General features: G+C 34.2%; 1 protein-coding gene across 1 annotated transcript in view; it reads left to right on the forward strand.

Moving 5' to 3' along the window:
- TPP2 (tripeptidyl peptidase 2) overlaps positions 1-15,515 on the forward strand; it is a 133,374-nt gene extending 117,859 nt beyond the window's left edge. The window contains exons 26-30 of the mRNA XM_042782696.1: positions 3,780-3,876; positions 4,883-5,013; positions 10,172-10,379; positions 12,015-12,134; positions 15,426-15,515. Coding sequence (XP_042638630.1) covers positions 3,780-3,876; positions 4,883-5,013; positions 10,172-10,379; positions 12,015-12,134; positions 15,426-15,515 — 646 coding nt within the window. The remainder of the gene's footprint in view (positions 1-3,779; positions 3,877-4,882; positions 5,014-10,171; positions 10,380-12,014; positions 12,135-15,425) is intronic.
- The last annotated feature ends 2,573 nt before the right edge of the window (positions 15,516-18,088 follow it).

An 18,088-nucleotide genomic window follows, 5' to 3' on the forward strand; every position in this document is an offset into this window, starting at 1 on the left:
AACTATGGGGAGGAAGTGGGAGGGGAGCTGTTGCATTGTGGTAAATTGTCATCAATGTCATGAGACAAAGTATTTGTGAACTGCTGTATGCAAAGTGAATTTGCTCTGTAAATCTTCACTAAAATCACAATTAAAAAAGAAATCGGTGTTGGATTTTATCACATGCCTTTTCTGCATCGATTGATATGATCATGTGGTTCTTTTCCTTTGTTTTATTTATGTGATGCATGACGTTGATTGTTTATTGTTGAACCATCCTTGCACACCCGATATGAACTCCACTTGGTCATAATGTATTATTTTTTGGTATATTGTTAGAATCTTTTAACTAGGATTTCGTTGAAGATTTTTGCATCTATACTCATGAGGGTTAATGGTCTGTAGTGTTCCTTTTTAGTTTTCCTTTGCCTGGTTTTGTATCAAGATTATGCTTGCTTCATAAAATGAATTTGAGAGGATTTCATCCTTTTCTTGGTTTTGGAATAGTTTGAGTAGGATTGGTGTCAGTTCTTCTCTGAACATTTGGTAGAATTCTCCAGTGAAACTGTGTGGGCCAGGACTTTTTTTTGTTGGCAATATTTTTATGACCTCTTCAATTTGTTCTTTTGTAATGGGTCTGTTCAACTTTTCCACCTCAATCTGTGTTAGTTTAGGTAAGAAGTGTGTTTCTAGAAATCTGCCCATTTCTTCTAGATTTTCAAATTTGTTGGAGTACAGTTCTTCATAGTGTCCTGATTTTACCTTTCTTATTTGAGTTGGTTCTGTTGTGATGTCACCCAGTTCATTTCTTATTCGTGTTTTTTTTGTATTTCCTCACTATGGAAAAGAATCTTTTTAACAAATAACTCTGGGACAACTGATTAGCCACATGCAAAAGAATCAGTTGGACCCTTACCTCACACCATATACAAGAAATTATCTCAAAATGGATGAAAGACATAAATATAAGTGCTAAAATAATAATACTCTTGAAAAAAACTGGAGGTAAGTCTTCATAACCTGCAATTTGACAAAACATTCTTAGTTATGACACCAAAAGCAAAAGGAGGAAAAAAGTTTAGACTTCATCAAAATTTAAAACTTTTGTGCTTCAAACAATACTATTATGAAAGTGAAAAATCAGCCCACAGAATGGGCAAAAATATTTCTAAATTATTTATCTGATAAGGGATTTGTATTCAGAATATATAAAGAACTCTTACAACTAAATGTTAAAAGGCACATAGCCCATTTGAAAATGGACAAAGGATCCAAATGTATATCTTCCTTAGGAAAATAACTAAATGGCCAAGAAACACATGAGAAAGATGTTTAGCATCATTAGTCACCAGGAAAATACAAATCATAACCACAATGAGATATTCTTTTACACAGACTAGGATGAACAGAACCAAAAGGTCAGATAATAACAAGCATTGGTTAGAATGTGGAGAAATCTGTACCCTCATACCTGCAGGTGGGAATCTAAAATGGTGCAGCTGCTTTGGAAAACAGCCTGGCAGTTCCTCAAATGATTAAACAGAGTTACACTGTGACCCAGTAATTCTTGGGTACATACATAGCCATGAAAAATAGAAAAATGTTTACCAAAAACTTCTACATGGTTGTTTATCCCCATTACTATCTAGTTGATTATAACTCATAGTGACCCTACAAAGAGTAAAACTATTCCATAGGGTTTTCAAGACCATAAATCTTAATGGGAACTGCTACATCTTTCTCCCGTGGTGTAGCTGGTGGGTTTGAACCTCTGACCTTTTGGTTAGAAGCTGAGTGCTTAACCACTGCATCACCACGGCTTCTCAACAAATGTTTGTAAGTAACACTATTCATATAGTGTAAAGGTGAAAACAACCGACCTATCCATCAGCTAACTAATGGATAAACAAAATGTGTATTCATTCAATAAAATATAATTCCCATAAAAAAGAATTAAGTACTAATACATGGAACCACATGGATAAACTTTGAAAACATGCTAAGTGAAAGAAACCAGTCACACAAGACCCCATATTAATGATTCTATTCATATGAAGTGACCATTAATTATAGAGAAATCTATATCGATAGAAAGTACATTAGTGATTCCTTAGGGGTAGGGAAGATTTGGGGACAGCGTTTTTTAGCTAAAAGGTATAGAGGTTTCCTTTTGAGTTGATGAAAATGTTCTAAAATTGACTGTGATGAAGGTTGTGCATATCTGTGAATGTACTAATAAACCACTGACTTGTACACCTAAAATGAGATTTTAATCTTTCTAGCCAAGAAGCACATGAATTCACGTGATATGTGAATTATATCACAATAAACAGGTTTATTGCATACCTTTTGAAAGATGCAGGATTTAGTGAAATTGATGCAAATGATGTTAGAGACTAGAAAAATTATTCAAGCTTTAACAATGCAATTACACTATTCAAAAAATGGAGAGAAAATTGAAAAGGATATTGACACAATAGATGTTTACAAGAAAATGGCAAAGAATTAATAGACATCCCTTGTAGAGTTTATGAAACATTTGAATTCTTTCTTCCTAAAAACAATCTGTCATTAAGCTGTAGTATGTAAATATAAAGTGAAAATGTTTTTGCTTCTGTTTAATTTTTGAAGGGGAAAAAAAACTGCATTTGATTATCTATATTAAGACATAGTGTATAGTTGTTGTGTTCTTGTTATGTACCGTCGAGTTGTCACTGACTCATAGCGACCCCTCCTTGGGGTTCCAAGGCAGTATCACTACAGAAGTAGGATTGCCCAACCTTCCTTCCGAGGAGTGGCTGGTGAGTTTGAACCACCAGCCTTCTGATTAACAGTCAAATGCCTTAGGCACTATGCTACCAGAGCTCCTAGTGTATAGTTTGGTATGTGAAATTTTGTGGTCAAATGAGTTCAACTTATTTTCATAAAATAATTAGTTTCACTCTCCCAGTTCAAATAAACTATTTCTGCACTGTATTTGCTACAGATTTTGGGGCATGTTTTAAGTGAATTTGCCATTGGTGGCCTGTCTCTGGTGCTAAATATTCACCAGTGAGATTTTAATCATTTGATTTTAATTACTGAATTAATTATTTAATTTTCATCTTGACTGCTTTTTTTAAATCAGAATGAATTGACATAGTTTTGTTCACCTTCTCCATCTAGGAACGTGCGATGTCTCTTCCTTTTTTTAAGACTTTAAATTTTTCAGAAATGGTAAAAATTCTCTTGTAATGTTAGACATTTGTAGAAATTTTGCTCTTTCTAGCCACTTGTTTGGGAGCTCTGGTAACATAGTGCCTAAGGCACTTGACTGCTAACCAGAAGGCTGGTGGTTCAAACCCACCAGCCACTCCTCGGAAGGAAGGCTGGGCAATCTACTTCCATAGTGATATCACCTTGGAAACCCAAGGAGGGGTTGCTATGAGTCGGGGCTGACTCGATGGCACACAACAACAACAAGCCATTTGTTAATATATTTGTCTTCCTTTTTATAAATTATCATAGCTGATATGTAGGAAAATTTGGTGCTTATTTTTATCCGATCTTTTTATTGAACTATTAATTTAAATAATTCTCACCTTCATTTTCTGGTTTTTTAAGTAAACATTACTTAGAAATGTATATGGTAAATAAGATTACTTAAGATAGTAATGACTTTATGTCTTTCTCAATGTGTTTCAGATTGATACCTGAGTTTAATTGTCTGGAATTGCCAACCAGTGTTAAATAATGACAAAAATTGTTGGGTTTTTTTTCCTATTTTAAAGTGAAATAATGACTCTTTCTTATATACATAGGCTGGATTCTAGTGATATTTATAATGAGTTGAAAGAAACATATCCTAATTATCTTCCACTGTACGTTGCACGACTCCATCAGTTGGATGCTGAAAAGGTTGGCTGTATTCGTTTTTAATATCAGTATTTTGTTTGTTATAGTATATAAAGTTTATAATTTGAATAAGATGTATTGTCTTCTGTTTTTCCTGTCTAAAACTGTGTTCCACAAATTAGATGTTTACTAAGCTGTTTTCATTAAGCTTTTGTAAGGCCTGGCTGCTGTTCTCAATTTTGCTTAAAATTCTTGCTCCCATGTTTGGTCAGTGGAAGAAGTAGTAAAGATACCATGAGGATTACTTTTGTGATCTTAACCTAAAGAATAACCTTAACCTCAATACCTTCAGTGAAAGTATTCCTACTATAGAGTAACTTTGTTGATGATTCTCATTTTTGGGAATTAACCATAGTTCTAGAAATCTTAACTTAGACTAGCTCTTAATAGTAATTGTGGCAGTAAAGAAAGTACTAGCTGTGATCAGTCAAAAATTATCAAGGGTTTAGATTCAATAGAGGATGTTTAAAGAAGACCTTTTTAAAGACTTAAGTGACAGTAGCAAATTACTGAGAACACCATCAAAATAGTTGTTATAGCTTTATTATTTTCTTGTTTTCTATAATTTTGAGTTTTAATGGTAGATTAGAAAGAATTCATTTCATTTTGAATTGTATGCCAGTTATATTTTATACTTCTATTTTTATTTTTGTGGGACTAAAGTGACATAGCTGTTCAATTTTCTAAAATCTTTTTTTAAGATGTACAAAAAAGGAATTGAAAAAGCACTTTACATTTTTATGAACATTATATTTCACTTCTCATTTAACAACAACAAGAATATAAATTATATATTTTTATGTCTGAGCTGAAGTTTTCTAGAGATGCTGACAATTAATGAAAATTGGATTAGGAGATAGCCAGAGCCCCCTTGGTTACAAAGAGATTCCATTTTCCACTAACACTGTATTTGCAGTTCTTGTTGTCAAGATGATAAAAACAAAAATGCTCTAGTGCACTGATTGATATGTCAGTTTGTTTTTCTTATTTTTTCTTTTTTTCTCCTCAGGAAAGAATGAAAAGACTAAATGAAATTGTTGAAGCTGCAAATGCTGTTATCTCTCATATAGATCAGACAGCCCTAGCAGTTTATATTGCAATGAAGACTGACCCCAGACCTGATGCAGCTACTATAAAAAAGTACCTAACCAGTAAATACTCTTTCTTGCATCTCATTTCTTAGTTATTTTTTTAAAAGTTAGAGATTGATATTATTTAGTATAACCTTTTCTGCTGTTTGTTTATTATTGAAATGATCATGATTTGAGATACACCCTACCTTGGGAATTTTATAATTTTTTCCAATTCTTTAAAATTAAGCAAAAGGAAAGTACTTGTTTTCTTTGCCATTAGGTGCTGTCAAGAATTGAAGGGATTTGAGTAGCTGTGATAAAACAGTCCAGTCATGAGGATTTATGTGAACTGGATATATGGAAAAGACAAAAACATAACAATAATCTATAATACTAATTATTAAACTATTTATTGACTGATAGCATGAAAAACCTAAAATGTGTTTTGTAATACCTAGTAAAGTAACTGCCTCAACTAGATTTATAAGTGATTGATATATTTTCATCAATGAAGATTGTGATTTCCAAATACTAGTTTAAAGGTCCTACAACTCTTTGAACCAGTTTGGCATTTGGTCACGCACGCTTATCCTTCCATGAACTCTTACCATCCTGCCCTAGGAGTTCTCCCAATATCAGTTTTTCCTCTGTCATCACTTAGGTTTATTTTGACAAGTCATAATCTTAGGAGGATAGAGATATCTTCATTCTCTTACAGTTATTACAGCTAATAAACCAGAGTTGTCCAGGGTGGATTCCATCAGCTTCAGTCAGAACGTTTTTTTCTGCTGTGAAATATTTGAATTCTAAACTGCTAGAACTCTTGGTGTTACATTGTTTATACCCATATTGCAGGATCTTATGACTCTTACAAATAGTTTTCAACTTGACTAAAATTTATCCAAAATTATTATTTTTTCCATTGTTAATACTCTTTAATATTTTCCAAAGAAACAGTCTCAAAATATGGCCTTTTTTATTGTTAATAATAACACTTATTTTGTACAAAAGAACCATTTTAGGCATTTTAAATTCATTGTCTTATTAAATTTAATCTTCTAAACAACTTGTACATTATGGACTTTTTACCCCATTTTTACAAAAGATACTGATCTCAGGGAAGTTAAATGACTTGCCTCAGGTGATGATGCTAGGAAATGGGAAGATCTGAATTCAAACTAGGATCTGTCTCCAAAGCCTGTGCCTTTTCATTTCTTGGCAAGCAACTCTTTATATTCCTACCATCTGCTTAATCAGGTTAACATTCCTCTTTTTTTTTTTTTCTCATGGAAAAATACAGAAGCATCAACTCTTTTGCTTATATCTCTTTTGCTTTCATTTTTGCCTCAGAAAGTGAGGAGACTCTTCTCTGCAGGGCCAGCCTTTCTAGCTAAATACTGAATCTTCTTTCTCTTCCGTTTCCTTCCTAACTGCATGCCATGACTTTTTTTTTCCTCTTCAGTCTCACTTCAGGCATCTTCACCTCATCCTGTTGATGTTAGTTGCTAGTAGTTGTTGATAGTAGACATATAATGACCCACCTGAGCCTTGAGACATTCAGTATTCCATCTCCTGAGTGGCCTTCAGTTCATTCCAAGAATAGTGTACCCTGCAGTTTTACTTTCTCAGAAGTAATGTTATTACAGAATGTGACTGGCCTTGATCATGTTAAAATTACTTGTCTTCCATAGATTGCAGGTGATAACCAAATTGGCAAAAACAATGGCCTCTTTTGGTCATCTTTGACCTCCCTGCTCTATCTAAACTTACGTGTCCCTTATGCTTTTGTAGTCTTCGTTATATTTCTTACAATCTATGAGAATAATTTCCTCAAATTTAAGTATATATTAAATAACAATTTGGGGCTCATTTGGAAATTTTGGTAAACATTAATGTTCATTTATCTTCCTGATATTTTTGGCATTTATTTTTAAAATTTTACCATCCATGGAAGAAAATCTTAATTACAATTTAAAGTTAGCTAGAAGTACAGTATTATGTTTTTAGTCTTACACTAGTCATTTTTTTCTCATTATTTTTATCTCAATGTTTTTTTCAGTGTCTACTGCTTGGAGAATGCTGGACACTCTGACGCCAATGGCTACCAAAAAATATAATAAAATAGGGTACTGGCTTTTAAAGAACATAGCTTTAGAAACTGTTGAATATACTAAGATAAAACTAGAAAGGAGCCAAAAGACATTGTAAAAGTACTAAACTAGTGAAACTAGTTCAAATTTTGGGCAGCATTGAATCAACTTGTCCATCCTTGTAGCCAAACTGAAATGGACTTTGACCAGATTGTGTTTGAACAGAGGACCATATCCAGACTTGAAATATATTACTTTCAAGGCAAGATACTCTCAGGAAATATTTATAATTTCTTATATAAGTATTATCTGTTGACAGGTAGCAACAGACTGATTAATAAAAGCCATTTTGTAGTCTTAAAAAATAATACTCGCTTTTTCTGTGTGATCTAATACCAATTTTTAGTTAAATGGCAGTTTACTTGGATAGTCCATTAGAATATCTGATTCAAGTTAAAATGCTTCCTAAAATGTACCTTCATAGGTAACAAAATGGATTCAATTCAGAAGACATTTATTGAGGAAACACTATATGTAAAGCATCACTGAGAAGGATTTAAAAAAAGAGTAAGACACTCTGTGTCCTTAGGAAACTTAGGATGTAATGAAGAATGTAAAATTGCTGCATAGAATGTGATTAAGAGATAAAATAAATATTTTACATTGTAGAAGTCCACAACAAGGGGTACTGACTTTCTTGAATGGAAAAAGCCTCATAGATGGATGAGGCATTCCATTTGAACGGGTCAGTACTGAGAGGACGTTAGAAAAGGAATATTCAAAATATTTGGATCAAAGGATATGGGATATAGAAAATAATCTTACAGATCATTTAATTCAGGGCTTCCAAGTATAGATCATCTCTGCTACTTCCACTTTCTCTTCTTCTGCATTTTGCATCCTTCTACCCATTCTCTAGGCAGCATGTCAGTATTGACATGGAAAATGAAACCTGCCTTGCCAATCCAGTTCTGTTCCAGGGCCCCCTTTTTCCTTTGCAAAATGGAATGAACTGTGCCTGACTCCTAGAGTTATAGTAAAGAATAAATGAAATACTCCTAAAAAGACATTTAGGATGACACTCAGCATCTAACGGCTTGGGATGGGTGTGTGGGGAGGGAGGGGCAAGAGGCAAAGAGGAAACCCCCCCCCAAAAAAAAAACCGAAATCCATTGTGGTCAAGTGGACTCTAACTCATAGCAAACTTATAGGACAGAGTAGAACTGCCCCATAGGGTTTCTGTGACTGTAATCTTTATCAAGTAGACTGCCAACTGTTTGTCCTGTTGAGTGGCTGGATGGGTTCCAACTACTGACCATTTGATTGGCAACCAGTGTTTTAATCACTGCTCAGTAAATGAGAGGCTATGTAGATGTCCCCCAACTTTTAAGTTCCAAAAAGTTAATTATAAATCCTTTTGTTCTAAAGTCCAAATAAGCAAGAGAGAATTCTACTTAGACACATTTCCACAAAAAAAGTGACTGTTGGTTCTTTAAAGCTTTAAAACTCCTTGCTGATAAACTCTTAGGCATCTTTTAGGTATAGTTTCATCTATATTGCAAATGTATTAAGGTCAATAACTACCTTTTGGATGAAATCTACCAATATGAGAGAGAATTTCTTGCCAACTTGAGTAGTCACGTTCCTTCACCACTGACTTAATGTATAGGTTCGAATGGCCTTTCAACCTGGGAGAATATCCCACTCTCAGGAAACATTTCATTAGCAGCACTTTTCATGATACGTTACCTTCAGGTTCCTAACGTGTAGCCTCTTAAATTAACATAGGACTAATGGGTGTCTCCACTCCTCGGAAGGAAGGTTGGGCAATCCTACTTCCATAGTGATACTGCCTGGGAAACCCAAGGAGGGGTCGCTATGAGTCGGGGCCAACTTGATGGCACATAACAACAACAACAACAATGGGTGTCTAAGGTTATTGACTAACCATTGAGCACCTAAGTTGTTAGGTGCACTCCCTCTTTTTTGGTAATTGTCTTTCTTGGTAATTATTATTGATATTTTATAGCGTATCCCAGCAGATTTCACATGTTGATGTTTTGCTCTGGGTCTTTTCCGAGTCATTCTTACTGTTACTCAGTTGATCCTGTATCTAAGTGCCACATTGCCGTTTTCTCAGCACTTTCCATCCGCACTGCTTTTACGCTTTCTGACATGAATTGGACAGTGCTTCAACTAAGCAAAACATTTGAGAGCCTGAAACATTTCCCTACAGGGTATTTACTATTATATTTCATTCCACAACTCTTTAATGTTTGCTCTGTGCCAGGTGTTGTTCTAGGCATTTGGAATATATCAGAACAGAGATACGTATTGGGAAGCAAGGCACTTTACCATAGTGATGAAGAGCATGGCTTCCAGAGCCACACTGCTAAGCTTAAGATTCTTGACTAGCCACTTACTACCTGTGGGACCTTGAATAAATTGCTTAACCTCTTTGTACCTCATTGTCCTCCTTTGTAAAATATCTTACTCATAGAATTTTTTTGATTATATATAAGAGTTAATATGTTGAAATACTTAAAGTCAGTTGCTGGCACAACAACATAAACATGGCATTTACGCTTGTTGTGTTTATAGTTGAATGTTCATGACTAGAAAAGTTTCTATGTATGTCTATATTTACATGTAAACAAATATATAATAATTGTTATTTATAAGGAATCCAAAAACTTTAAAGATACCAATGTGATTAGGAGTTACATAGCTGACAGAATTTGTTGTTAGGTGCTGATTCATGATGACCCTCTCTACAACAGAATGAAACTCTGTCCAGACCTGCACCATCCTCACAACCATTACTGTATTTGAGCCCATTGTTGTAGCCACATAAACAATTGTATTGACACAATATAGAACCCATTGATCTTTCAACTCTATTGCTTATGGCATTCTATTTCAACCAAGTGCAAATTACCGAACTTGTATGGGTCATATAGTGGCTCATATGATGTCTATGAATAATAAGGAATCTTATTAGATTTATAATACAAATGTATGGACATAAATATAAAATATCTCAGCATTGTAAATCTTAAGGCAAAAACTACATGAAGAAGACTACACTTTAAAGAAATTTTACTGATGTGACATATGTTTTGGTTTGGTGTACAGCGATATGGACAAACAAAAATCTACCCTCGTAGATGCCCTTTGTCGAAAAGGATGTGCACTGGCAGACCACCTTCTTCACTCACAAACTCAAAATGGGGCTGTTTCATGTGATGGAGAAGGAAAAGAGGAAGAAGGAGAAAATGCTTTGGATTCTCTAACGGAAACTTTTTGGGAAACTACAAAATGGACTGATCTTTTTGACAATAAGGTAACCTTTCTGCTTCTCATTTTCTCGTAGTTCGTGAGGATTGCTTCAAAACCTCTTGTGCACCATTGGCTGCTTCACTGGGTCAGTCGACTCATCAGAAGGGGAGAAAAATAGAAGTCTTCTGAAAGTTGTCTGCATACTACCCCACATCTTTTTATATGGTGGTTGTTTTGGGGGAGGCTCTGTTTAATTTAGATGTTGTTATTTTTCCTCAAAACTCTTTAAACTGTAAATAATTATTATCTTTATTTGTAGTTAATCAGTTTAAAAACTCAGTTTAAAAAATAAGTTCTTTGGATTTTGATTATTAAAAACATTTTTAAACCCATTTAGCTCTCTAATGCATGCTGTAGAGATTATATAAGTTTTTGTAAAACAATTTTCCTGTGGCAATAAAGAGAATAAATGAAATCAGTACATTTCAGGAAATGATATAATAAAGTCATAGAATTCTCCTATCAAGTACCAGCCATTGTTTTCTTTTAGTGGATAAATAATTGTTTTCAGAATTGAGTATGGTAAATTGCAGGAAAGAATTCTGGAAGTGGGAGAAAAAAATTTGTTACATGCTTTGGGTTTTTTCCTAACAGTACAGTGGTATGTGTACATACTTGTATTTACGAAACCGAAGGGATTGATATTACACAGAGGTTACAAATTCGAACTAAAATCATACCCCTTGAGTTTGAATCCTGCCTCCACAACTTTTATCTATGTGACTTGAGGCAAGTTACAAACTTGGGTGCCCTAATTTCTTATCTATTGAATGAAGATAATGATATTGCCTGCAGACTGTTGTGAATGTGTTAAGGGCATAGAGAGTCTTCAACATATTCCCTGTCATTATTACAGCAGTTATTGTGTATCTTCTCTATGGTAAACATAGTATTTACGTCTGGAAACATTAATAAGAATCAGGTCCCTGCCTATAGGGAACTTAACATCTGGTCAATAAACCCTTGATGAATATCATAATAAAATTGTTTAAATAATTCTGTTTTTGCAGTGTTGTTGTGTGCCATCTAATCAATTCCAACTCATACTGACCTTAGAAAACAGAGTATAACTGCCCATAGGGTCTTCTAAGTGTAGTCCTTACAGGAGCAGATTGCCAAGTCATATATCATGTCCCTTTACCAACTTACCACCCAGGCTGCTCGTTTTTGCAATGGCACTATTGTATTTTTGACATGGAGTAATTAAAGGTAGAAAACTTATTCAAAGGAAGTAATTGAAAGTAATTACATGTTTATGTAACCTGATATTTTTCCTCAATTTTTGCCATTTACAGTTTTGGTAATGTATCATGATTCTTTATATTTTGTATTCTATCCTAATTTGCATTTTTAAGTCAATTTACATTTGTTCTGCTTTCTTTCACATAAAATGATAGTATAGATTCCAACAGCTAGAGATTTACTGTAATATATTTTTTTTCCAAAAAACATATTATTAGCTCTATGGTATACTCAGCTCTTTGGAAGAAATTATTTTTGTTTTTTAAAGATTTACTTGATACAACATATTCATTTAAAATGACACTTCTACTGAAGCCTTAATTCTTTCGTTGTTAAAATAGCATGCCTTGAAACGTAAACATTTCATAGATAAGCTTTATCTTGTTTTATATTATAGGTTTTGACATTTGCATACAAGCATGCACTAGTAAATAAAATGTATGGGAGAGGCCTTAAATTTGCAACTAAACTTGTGGAAGAAAAACCAACAAAAGAAAACTGGAAAAATTGTATTCAAGTAAGTGATATTTAAATGTCATATTAATATTGCATAGTGAAAAGTTAGGTAAAAAGTGTTAGGTATTGACACTGATTATTACTATGGAGTCTCTGGACAGTACAAAAGGTAACCAAAAGGTTCAAAGTTCAAGCTCACCCAGAGGCACCTTGGAAGAAAGACTGGGCAATCTACTTCAAAAAAATCAACATGGAAAAGTCTATAGAGCCTAATTCTATTTTGACACACATGGGGTCAGTGTGATCGGAATTCACTCTATAGCAGCTGTTGTTTTGTTTTGTTATTTTTAATTATTACTGTAACTAAGGTCAAGTGAACTCTGAAATAAATGCATGAAAAATATTCAGTACACAATTTAAACTTTTAAAACAGTTCTAGTCCTATGCAGAAACCTATATTTAGCTTCACTTTTTTTTATTTTTACTTTATTGTGATTTGAGTGAACGTTTACAGAGCAAATTCACTTTCCATACAGAAGCTCACCTACACTTTGTCTCATGACATTGACCACAATTTCCCACAATGCAACAGCTCCCCTCCCACTTCCTCCCCATAGTTACCTATTCCCTGTGTCCTTCCCTCCCATGCACTCGTGCCCCCTGAGCTGTCTCCCTATGCATACACAGCCTTTCTATTCTCCCATGATTGTTCTCTACAGGGAAAGTATCTACCTAATGTAAATATTCAGCTCATACACCTGTCTTTTGTTTGGCTGGAGGCCACAGGAGTGGGTCTAATTCCAAACCTGAAGGGCAGCTAGGGGCCATGGTCTCAGTGACTCCATCAGGCTCCATCAGACCGGCAAACCTGGTCCCTTTTTTTTTTTTTAAATGATGACTTTTGTTCCACATTGTTCTCCCACTCTATCCAGAATCTCCTACATAGATCTCCCTCCGAGTGGTTGACAGTGGTAGCCGGGTACCATGTAATTATTCTGGTCTCATAGTCATATAGGCTAAGGATCACATGGTGTACCAGTAGCTTGGACTAATTCTTTCCATGAATCTTTGGTTTTCTTCATTCTTCTTTACTTTGGACAATGAGAGACCCATTGTTGATCTAGACAGCCACTCACAAGCTTTTAAGATCCCAGTCACTACTCGCCAAAGTAGGATGTGGAACAGTGTTTTGTGTGGTATGTTAATGTTAATTGAGCTTGATGTCCCCTGCAACTGTGATTCCAAGCCCATAGGTCCAGCCACTCACTCCTTCTGGGTAGCAGGCTGTGGCCAAGAAGTGACTACAACCTTGTCCCTTATCAGCTCTACTGTATACCTGGGAATTCTTACTGAACATACCAATACAGTTGTAGAAGCATTGTCTCCCAACCCTCCACGTCCTCTTGGACACACTCCCTCCTGCATAGACATACCTAATAGTTCAGCCAGTCCACCCATCTATCCAACCATATATCCATGTTTGCCTTCACTGACAGCGCAGTACTGTGTGGCTTCACTTGGTTTTAGTAACTGTTGGTCAGTTGTCAGCATAGGCAAAAAAAGAAAATTTTCCTTCATGAAAGAAAGAAATAGTTTCTTTTAAATAAATGTTTTATTCAATTCCAAAAGGATTGAACTTCCAGCATTAAGTTTGATTTTATTCTTCACTTAAAATGATAGGCCATTTCATTAATTATTTTGCCAAATATTACATTCAGACAAATTCTGTAGTTGAGCTTTCTGCACAGTTGTCAAGTATAAAAATTTATTAAATTCTACCAAATCTGTTTTAGTCTTATTTTGTCTTTATGCATACATAATTTACACCTAAAGGATACATGAAGGAAGGGGAGTTTTGGTGATGCCAAATTGGCCAAGGGTCTAGGTTATTATTCAGGTTGTAAAACTGACAAGAAATTCCTATAGAAGTGTTTGACAGTGAGTACACTATAAGTTATTTATAGTCTTGGAACTTTTTCTGTTTACCCTCACTAGTCAGAGCAAATGTAAGACGTTTTAAATCAGCTTCTTCAGATCTTTGAACAACTAGATTAAGACAGCCCTTTCTGGAACTGGTTGTTAGTATTTCTTGTCTACTGTGATTCTCATCACATAGAATATAATCAGTCCATAAGCTGTTTACATCTGTGAAGCTGGTGATCTACCCAGACATTCATATCAGGACATGTTTTATGTTTTAACTTGTTTCCTCTCTACTGTACTCCCCTACTATCTGTTCTTCACTTCTTCACATAGCAGCCAAAAAAAAAAAAAAAGAGATACCTTTTGACACCTACTAGTGAATCTGTATCACATTTAGAATACAGTGGAACACCTCACTGTGGCCCATAATGCCCTACAGTATGGCCCTTGCTTACCTCTCTGAAGGTATATTTCATCACATTTCCCCTTCTGTACTCTCCTTTTACCACATCATCTATCCTTCTTTCTCTTTTGCTAAAACAGACCTTGGCACTAACTGTTCTGGTTTTGTAGAATACTCTTCACTAGATTTTCAAGTGACTGTGTTTTTGTCATTCAAATTTCAATATAAATGTCACCTCCTCAGATCTTTATCATCTAACTTGACTAACTTATAAGTCACTGTATTACATCAAGTTTTATTTTTTACTATGTACCTAATATAACTTGTTTACTTATCCATTCATTTATTTGCTTACTTATCTTTCCTAAACAGAACCTAAGTTTCCTGAAAGTAGCAAGTGAGTTAGTTCAATGCTGTTTTCCCAGTGCCTAGGACAGTGTTTGACTTATAGTAGGCATTTAGGAAAAATGAAGGAAAGGAAATTAAGTTGGAAAGAAGAACGAGAGCAAGTAAGTTAGGTTGGAAGGAATAAAGGAAGAGGGAACAGAAAGAAAATGCTTGGAGTAACAATCAGGAGAATAGGATGGCAGGAAGGAATAAAAAGGTAGGTTGGCAAATAAGAAAGTTGTTACTAGGAAGAATATTTAGTTAGTAGGAAAATTGGATGATTGGTTGAGAGAAAAGAAGGTTGGTTGCTTGGTAGGAGGAAAGGTTCTACATGCTACTCAAACCAAAGCAAACCATTGCTGTAGAGTCCATTTGGACTCATAACAACACTGAAGGACAGAATAGAACTGGCCGATAGGGTTTCCAAGGCTATAAATCTTTACAGAAACAGACTGCCACATCTTTCTTCTGTGAAGTGGCTGGTATGTTAGGACCACCAAATTTTTGGTTAGCAGCTGAACACTTAACCACTATGACAGCAAGCCTCCTCATTATTATTATTCAATACAAAATTTACCCTAAATATTGAGCCTTAAAAAAATCTCTTATTTAATAATACATTGCTCTGTTTTGTTTTAGCTGATGAAGTTACTTGGATGGACTCATTGTGCGTCTTTTACTGAAAACTGGCTCCCCATCATGTATCCTCCTGATTATTGCATATTCTAAAATGGGAACCAAGACTTAAAATTTAAAAAAAGAAAGTTTTATAGTGAATGGATATAAAAACAAATTTGTGGCATTTTTAATCTAATGCATGTTTTCATCTGCTATCAAATACTGATTATTAAATGATGTGTATTTATCGGAGAATTCACTGGCGTGTGGCTTAATACATGTAAATCTAGACTTCTGACATCATGATGTTTTCTTCATGCCTCACATTGCTGGCAACAGGATGTGCCCTGACTGCCAGCACCAAGGACTTTCAGTTGGGTTGCAGATTATTACATGCATGATAGGTTCTGAGCAGTAACTGCAAACCTATAAAATTTTATTTAATTTATAAATGAACAGGGTTTTAACATGCTTGACTTTAATTTTTTAATTGTATGAAGGCCTTAAAAAAAGCTGCATTAAGCATAGCTAAAATCACTTGTTGGAGTAAAAAGTAACAACCTCATTTCCAGATATTTTTGCTTTCTTCTTTTTTTTTTTTCGTGGCAAACACTTACATTCAACTAAGGGAAAAGATAAAACCATCACAAATGTGTGGCAGTTGCTGGAGCATAAGTGATTCAGTAAATCTTCATCTTGGAGTTATTTCAGGCAGATCATTTTTAGTATCCTCTTGAAGGTGCAGAGCATCAAAAGGAAGTAATAATACATGTATAAGTGCCAGACAGTTAAGTCTTTATCAGGTATTGTAAAGATACACATATGATATGTTTATTAAAGTTGAAATAATGTAAAACACATGAATAAATGTGCAAAACCAAGATCACAGTACACCATTTGCACTCTGATACCTTAATTTTTTTTTTTTTTATAAATAATAAAAATGAATATTGAAGCTTCTTAAAGTTGGTCTTAATTTTTAATAAATAAAATTTGGGTTTAGATCAGAAATAATATATTAAATTCATAGGAAAAAATAAATCAACATGAGATAATTTATTTTATGGTGTTTCTTATGGACTTGCAATTATTTTAATGTATTTTGAATTCTTATTGTGCTATCAATAACAACTTTTGTGTATTTTACCTTTTTATTATTTTTATCTTTCTAGCTGCTACCCGTGCTTTTATCACCCTCTAAAATAAACACACATAAGTAGACAGTATTCAGAAGTCTATTTTTACTTACCTAATAGCAAACAGTGTATGTATGTGTGTGTGTGTGTATACATATGATTTTTCTCTGTCATCCCCTTAGAATTTACTGCTGCAGAAGATTTTCCAGTAGTCTTATCTAGTTGTTCCTAAGTGTTTTGTGGGTAACTGACCTATTTGTATCATGAAAACATCAGAGCCTTTCTGGAAAAATTAAATATGCATATTAAAATAATTTGCACATAGTTTCTGGGGTATTAGATTCTAAAGAGATCCATCTATGAATGTCCACATGCATGTTTGTATATATACACATATATTTTCACCTAAACAGGTCACCATGTATACAGGTTTAGTCTACTAAGGGAATTGAGAAGCTCAGAAAGAGTTGAATGACTTCCCAAGGTCATACTGCTGATTATTTATTAACTTTAGAACCTGTCTTAGAAACCCAGTTTTCTAACTCTTGTCATTTCTGGCAAATACTAACAAGAGAATGGATTGATAGGCTATGACCCTTCTGCAAGAATCACTGCCTATTTTTGTAGAGTTTTGTTATTATTAGAACATAGTCACTTTCATTCATTTATATATTCTTATACTTTGACTGTAATCCTTTGAAATACATTTAGACTTGTTTTATGACCTGGCAAATGGTCTGTCATGGAGAATATTCCATATACATTTGAGAAGGATGTATATTCTGTTGTTGGGTAAAGTATTCTGAATGATTCTTAATCTAGTTGGTTGATAGTGTTATTCAAGTCTTCTCTATTGGTTTATCTTTTGTATGGTTGTTATACCTGTTATTGAGAAGGGAGTATTGAAGTCTTCCACTGTTGATGAATTGTCTATTTCTCTATTCAGTTCTCTCATCTTTTGCTTCATATATTTTGGGACTCTGCTGTGAGGTGGCTATAAATTTATCATTGTACATTTTTGATAGATTGATAGTTTAATCAGAACATCCCCTTACTTTTAGTAACAATTTAAAGTCTATTTTGTCTGATGTTTTCTCTGATATTAGTATAGCCATTCTAGCTCTTTTTGGTTATTGTTTGTATGATTGGTATATCTTGCTCCATCCCATACTCTAATTTCCTTGAATCTAAAGTTTATCTCTTGTAGACAGCATATAGTTAAATCACATTTTGGTTTTTTAGTCCATTCTACTAGTCTCTGACTTTTAATTGGTGTGTTTAAACCATTGCCATTTAGAGGAATTACTAATAAGATAGGATTTACATCTTCCCTTTTGCTATTTGTTTTCTGTATGTCTCATCTTTTTTTTTTTTTATATATTTGTTCCTCTGTTCCTTCATTACTGTTTTATTTTGTGTTAAATACATAACGCTCTAGCGTACCATTTTAATTCCCTTCACTCTTTTTATTAATTTTTTGTTGTTATTTTCTTATTCGTTGCCCTGGGGATTATAATTAACATCTTAATTTACAACAATCTGTTGTTG

This window comes from Orycteropus afer, unplaced genomic scaffold (assembly GCF_000298275.1).
Source record: "Orycteropus afer afer isolate SDZICR_OR568_19922 unplaced genomic scaffold, OryAfe1.0 scaffold00417, whole genome shotgun sequence".
NCBI classification, from domain to species: domain Eukaryota; kingdom Metazoa; phylum Chordata; class Mammalia; order Tubulidentata; family Orycteropodidae; genus Orycteropus; species Orycteropus afer.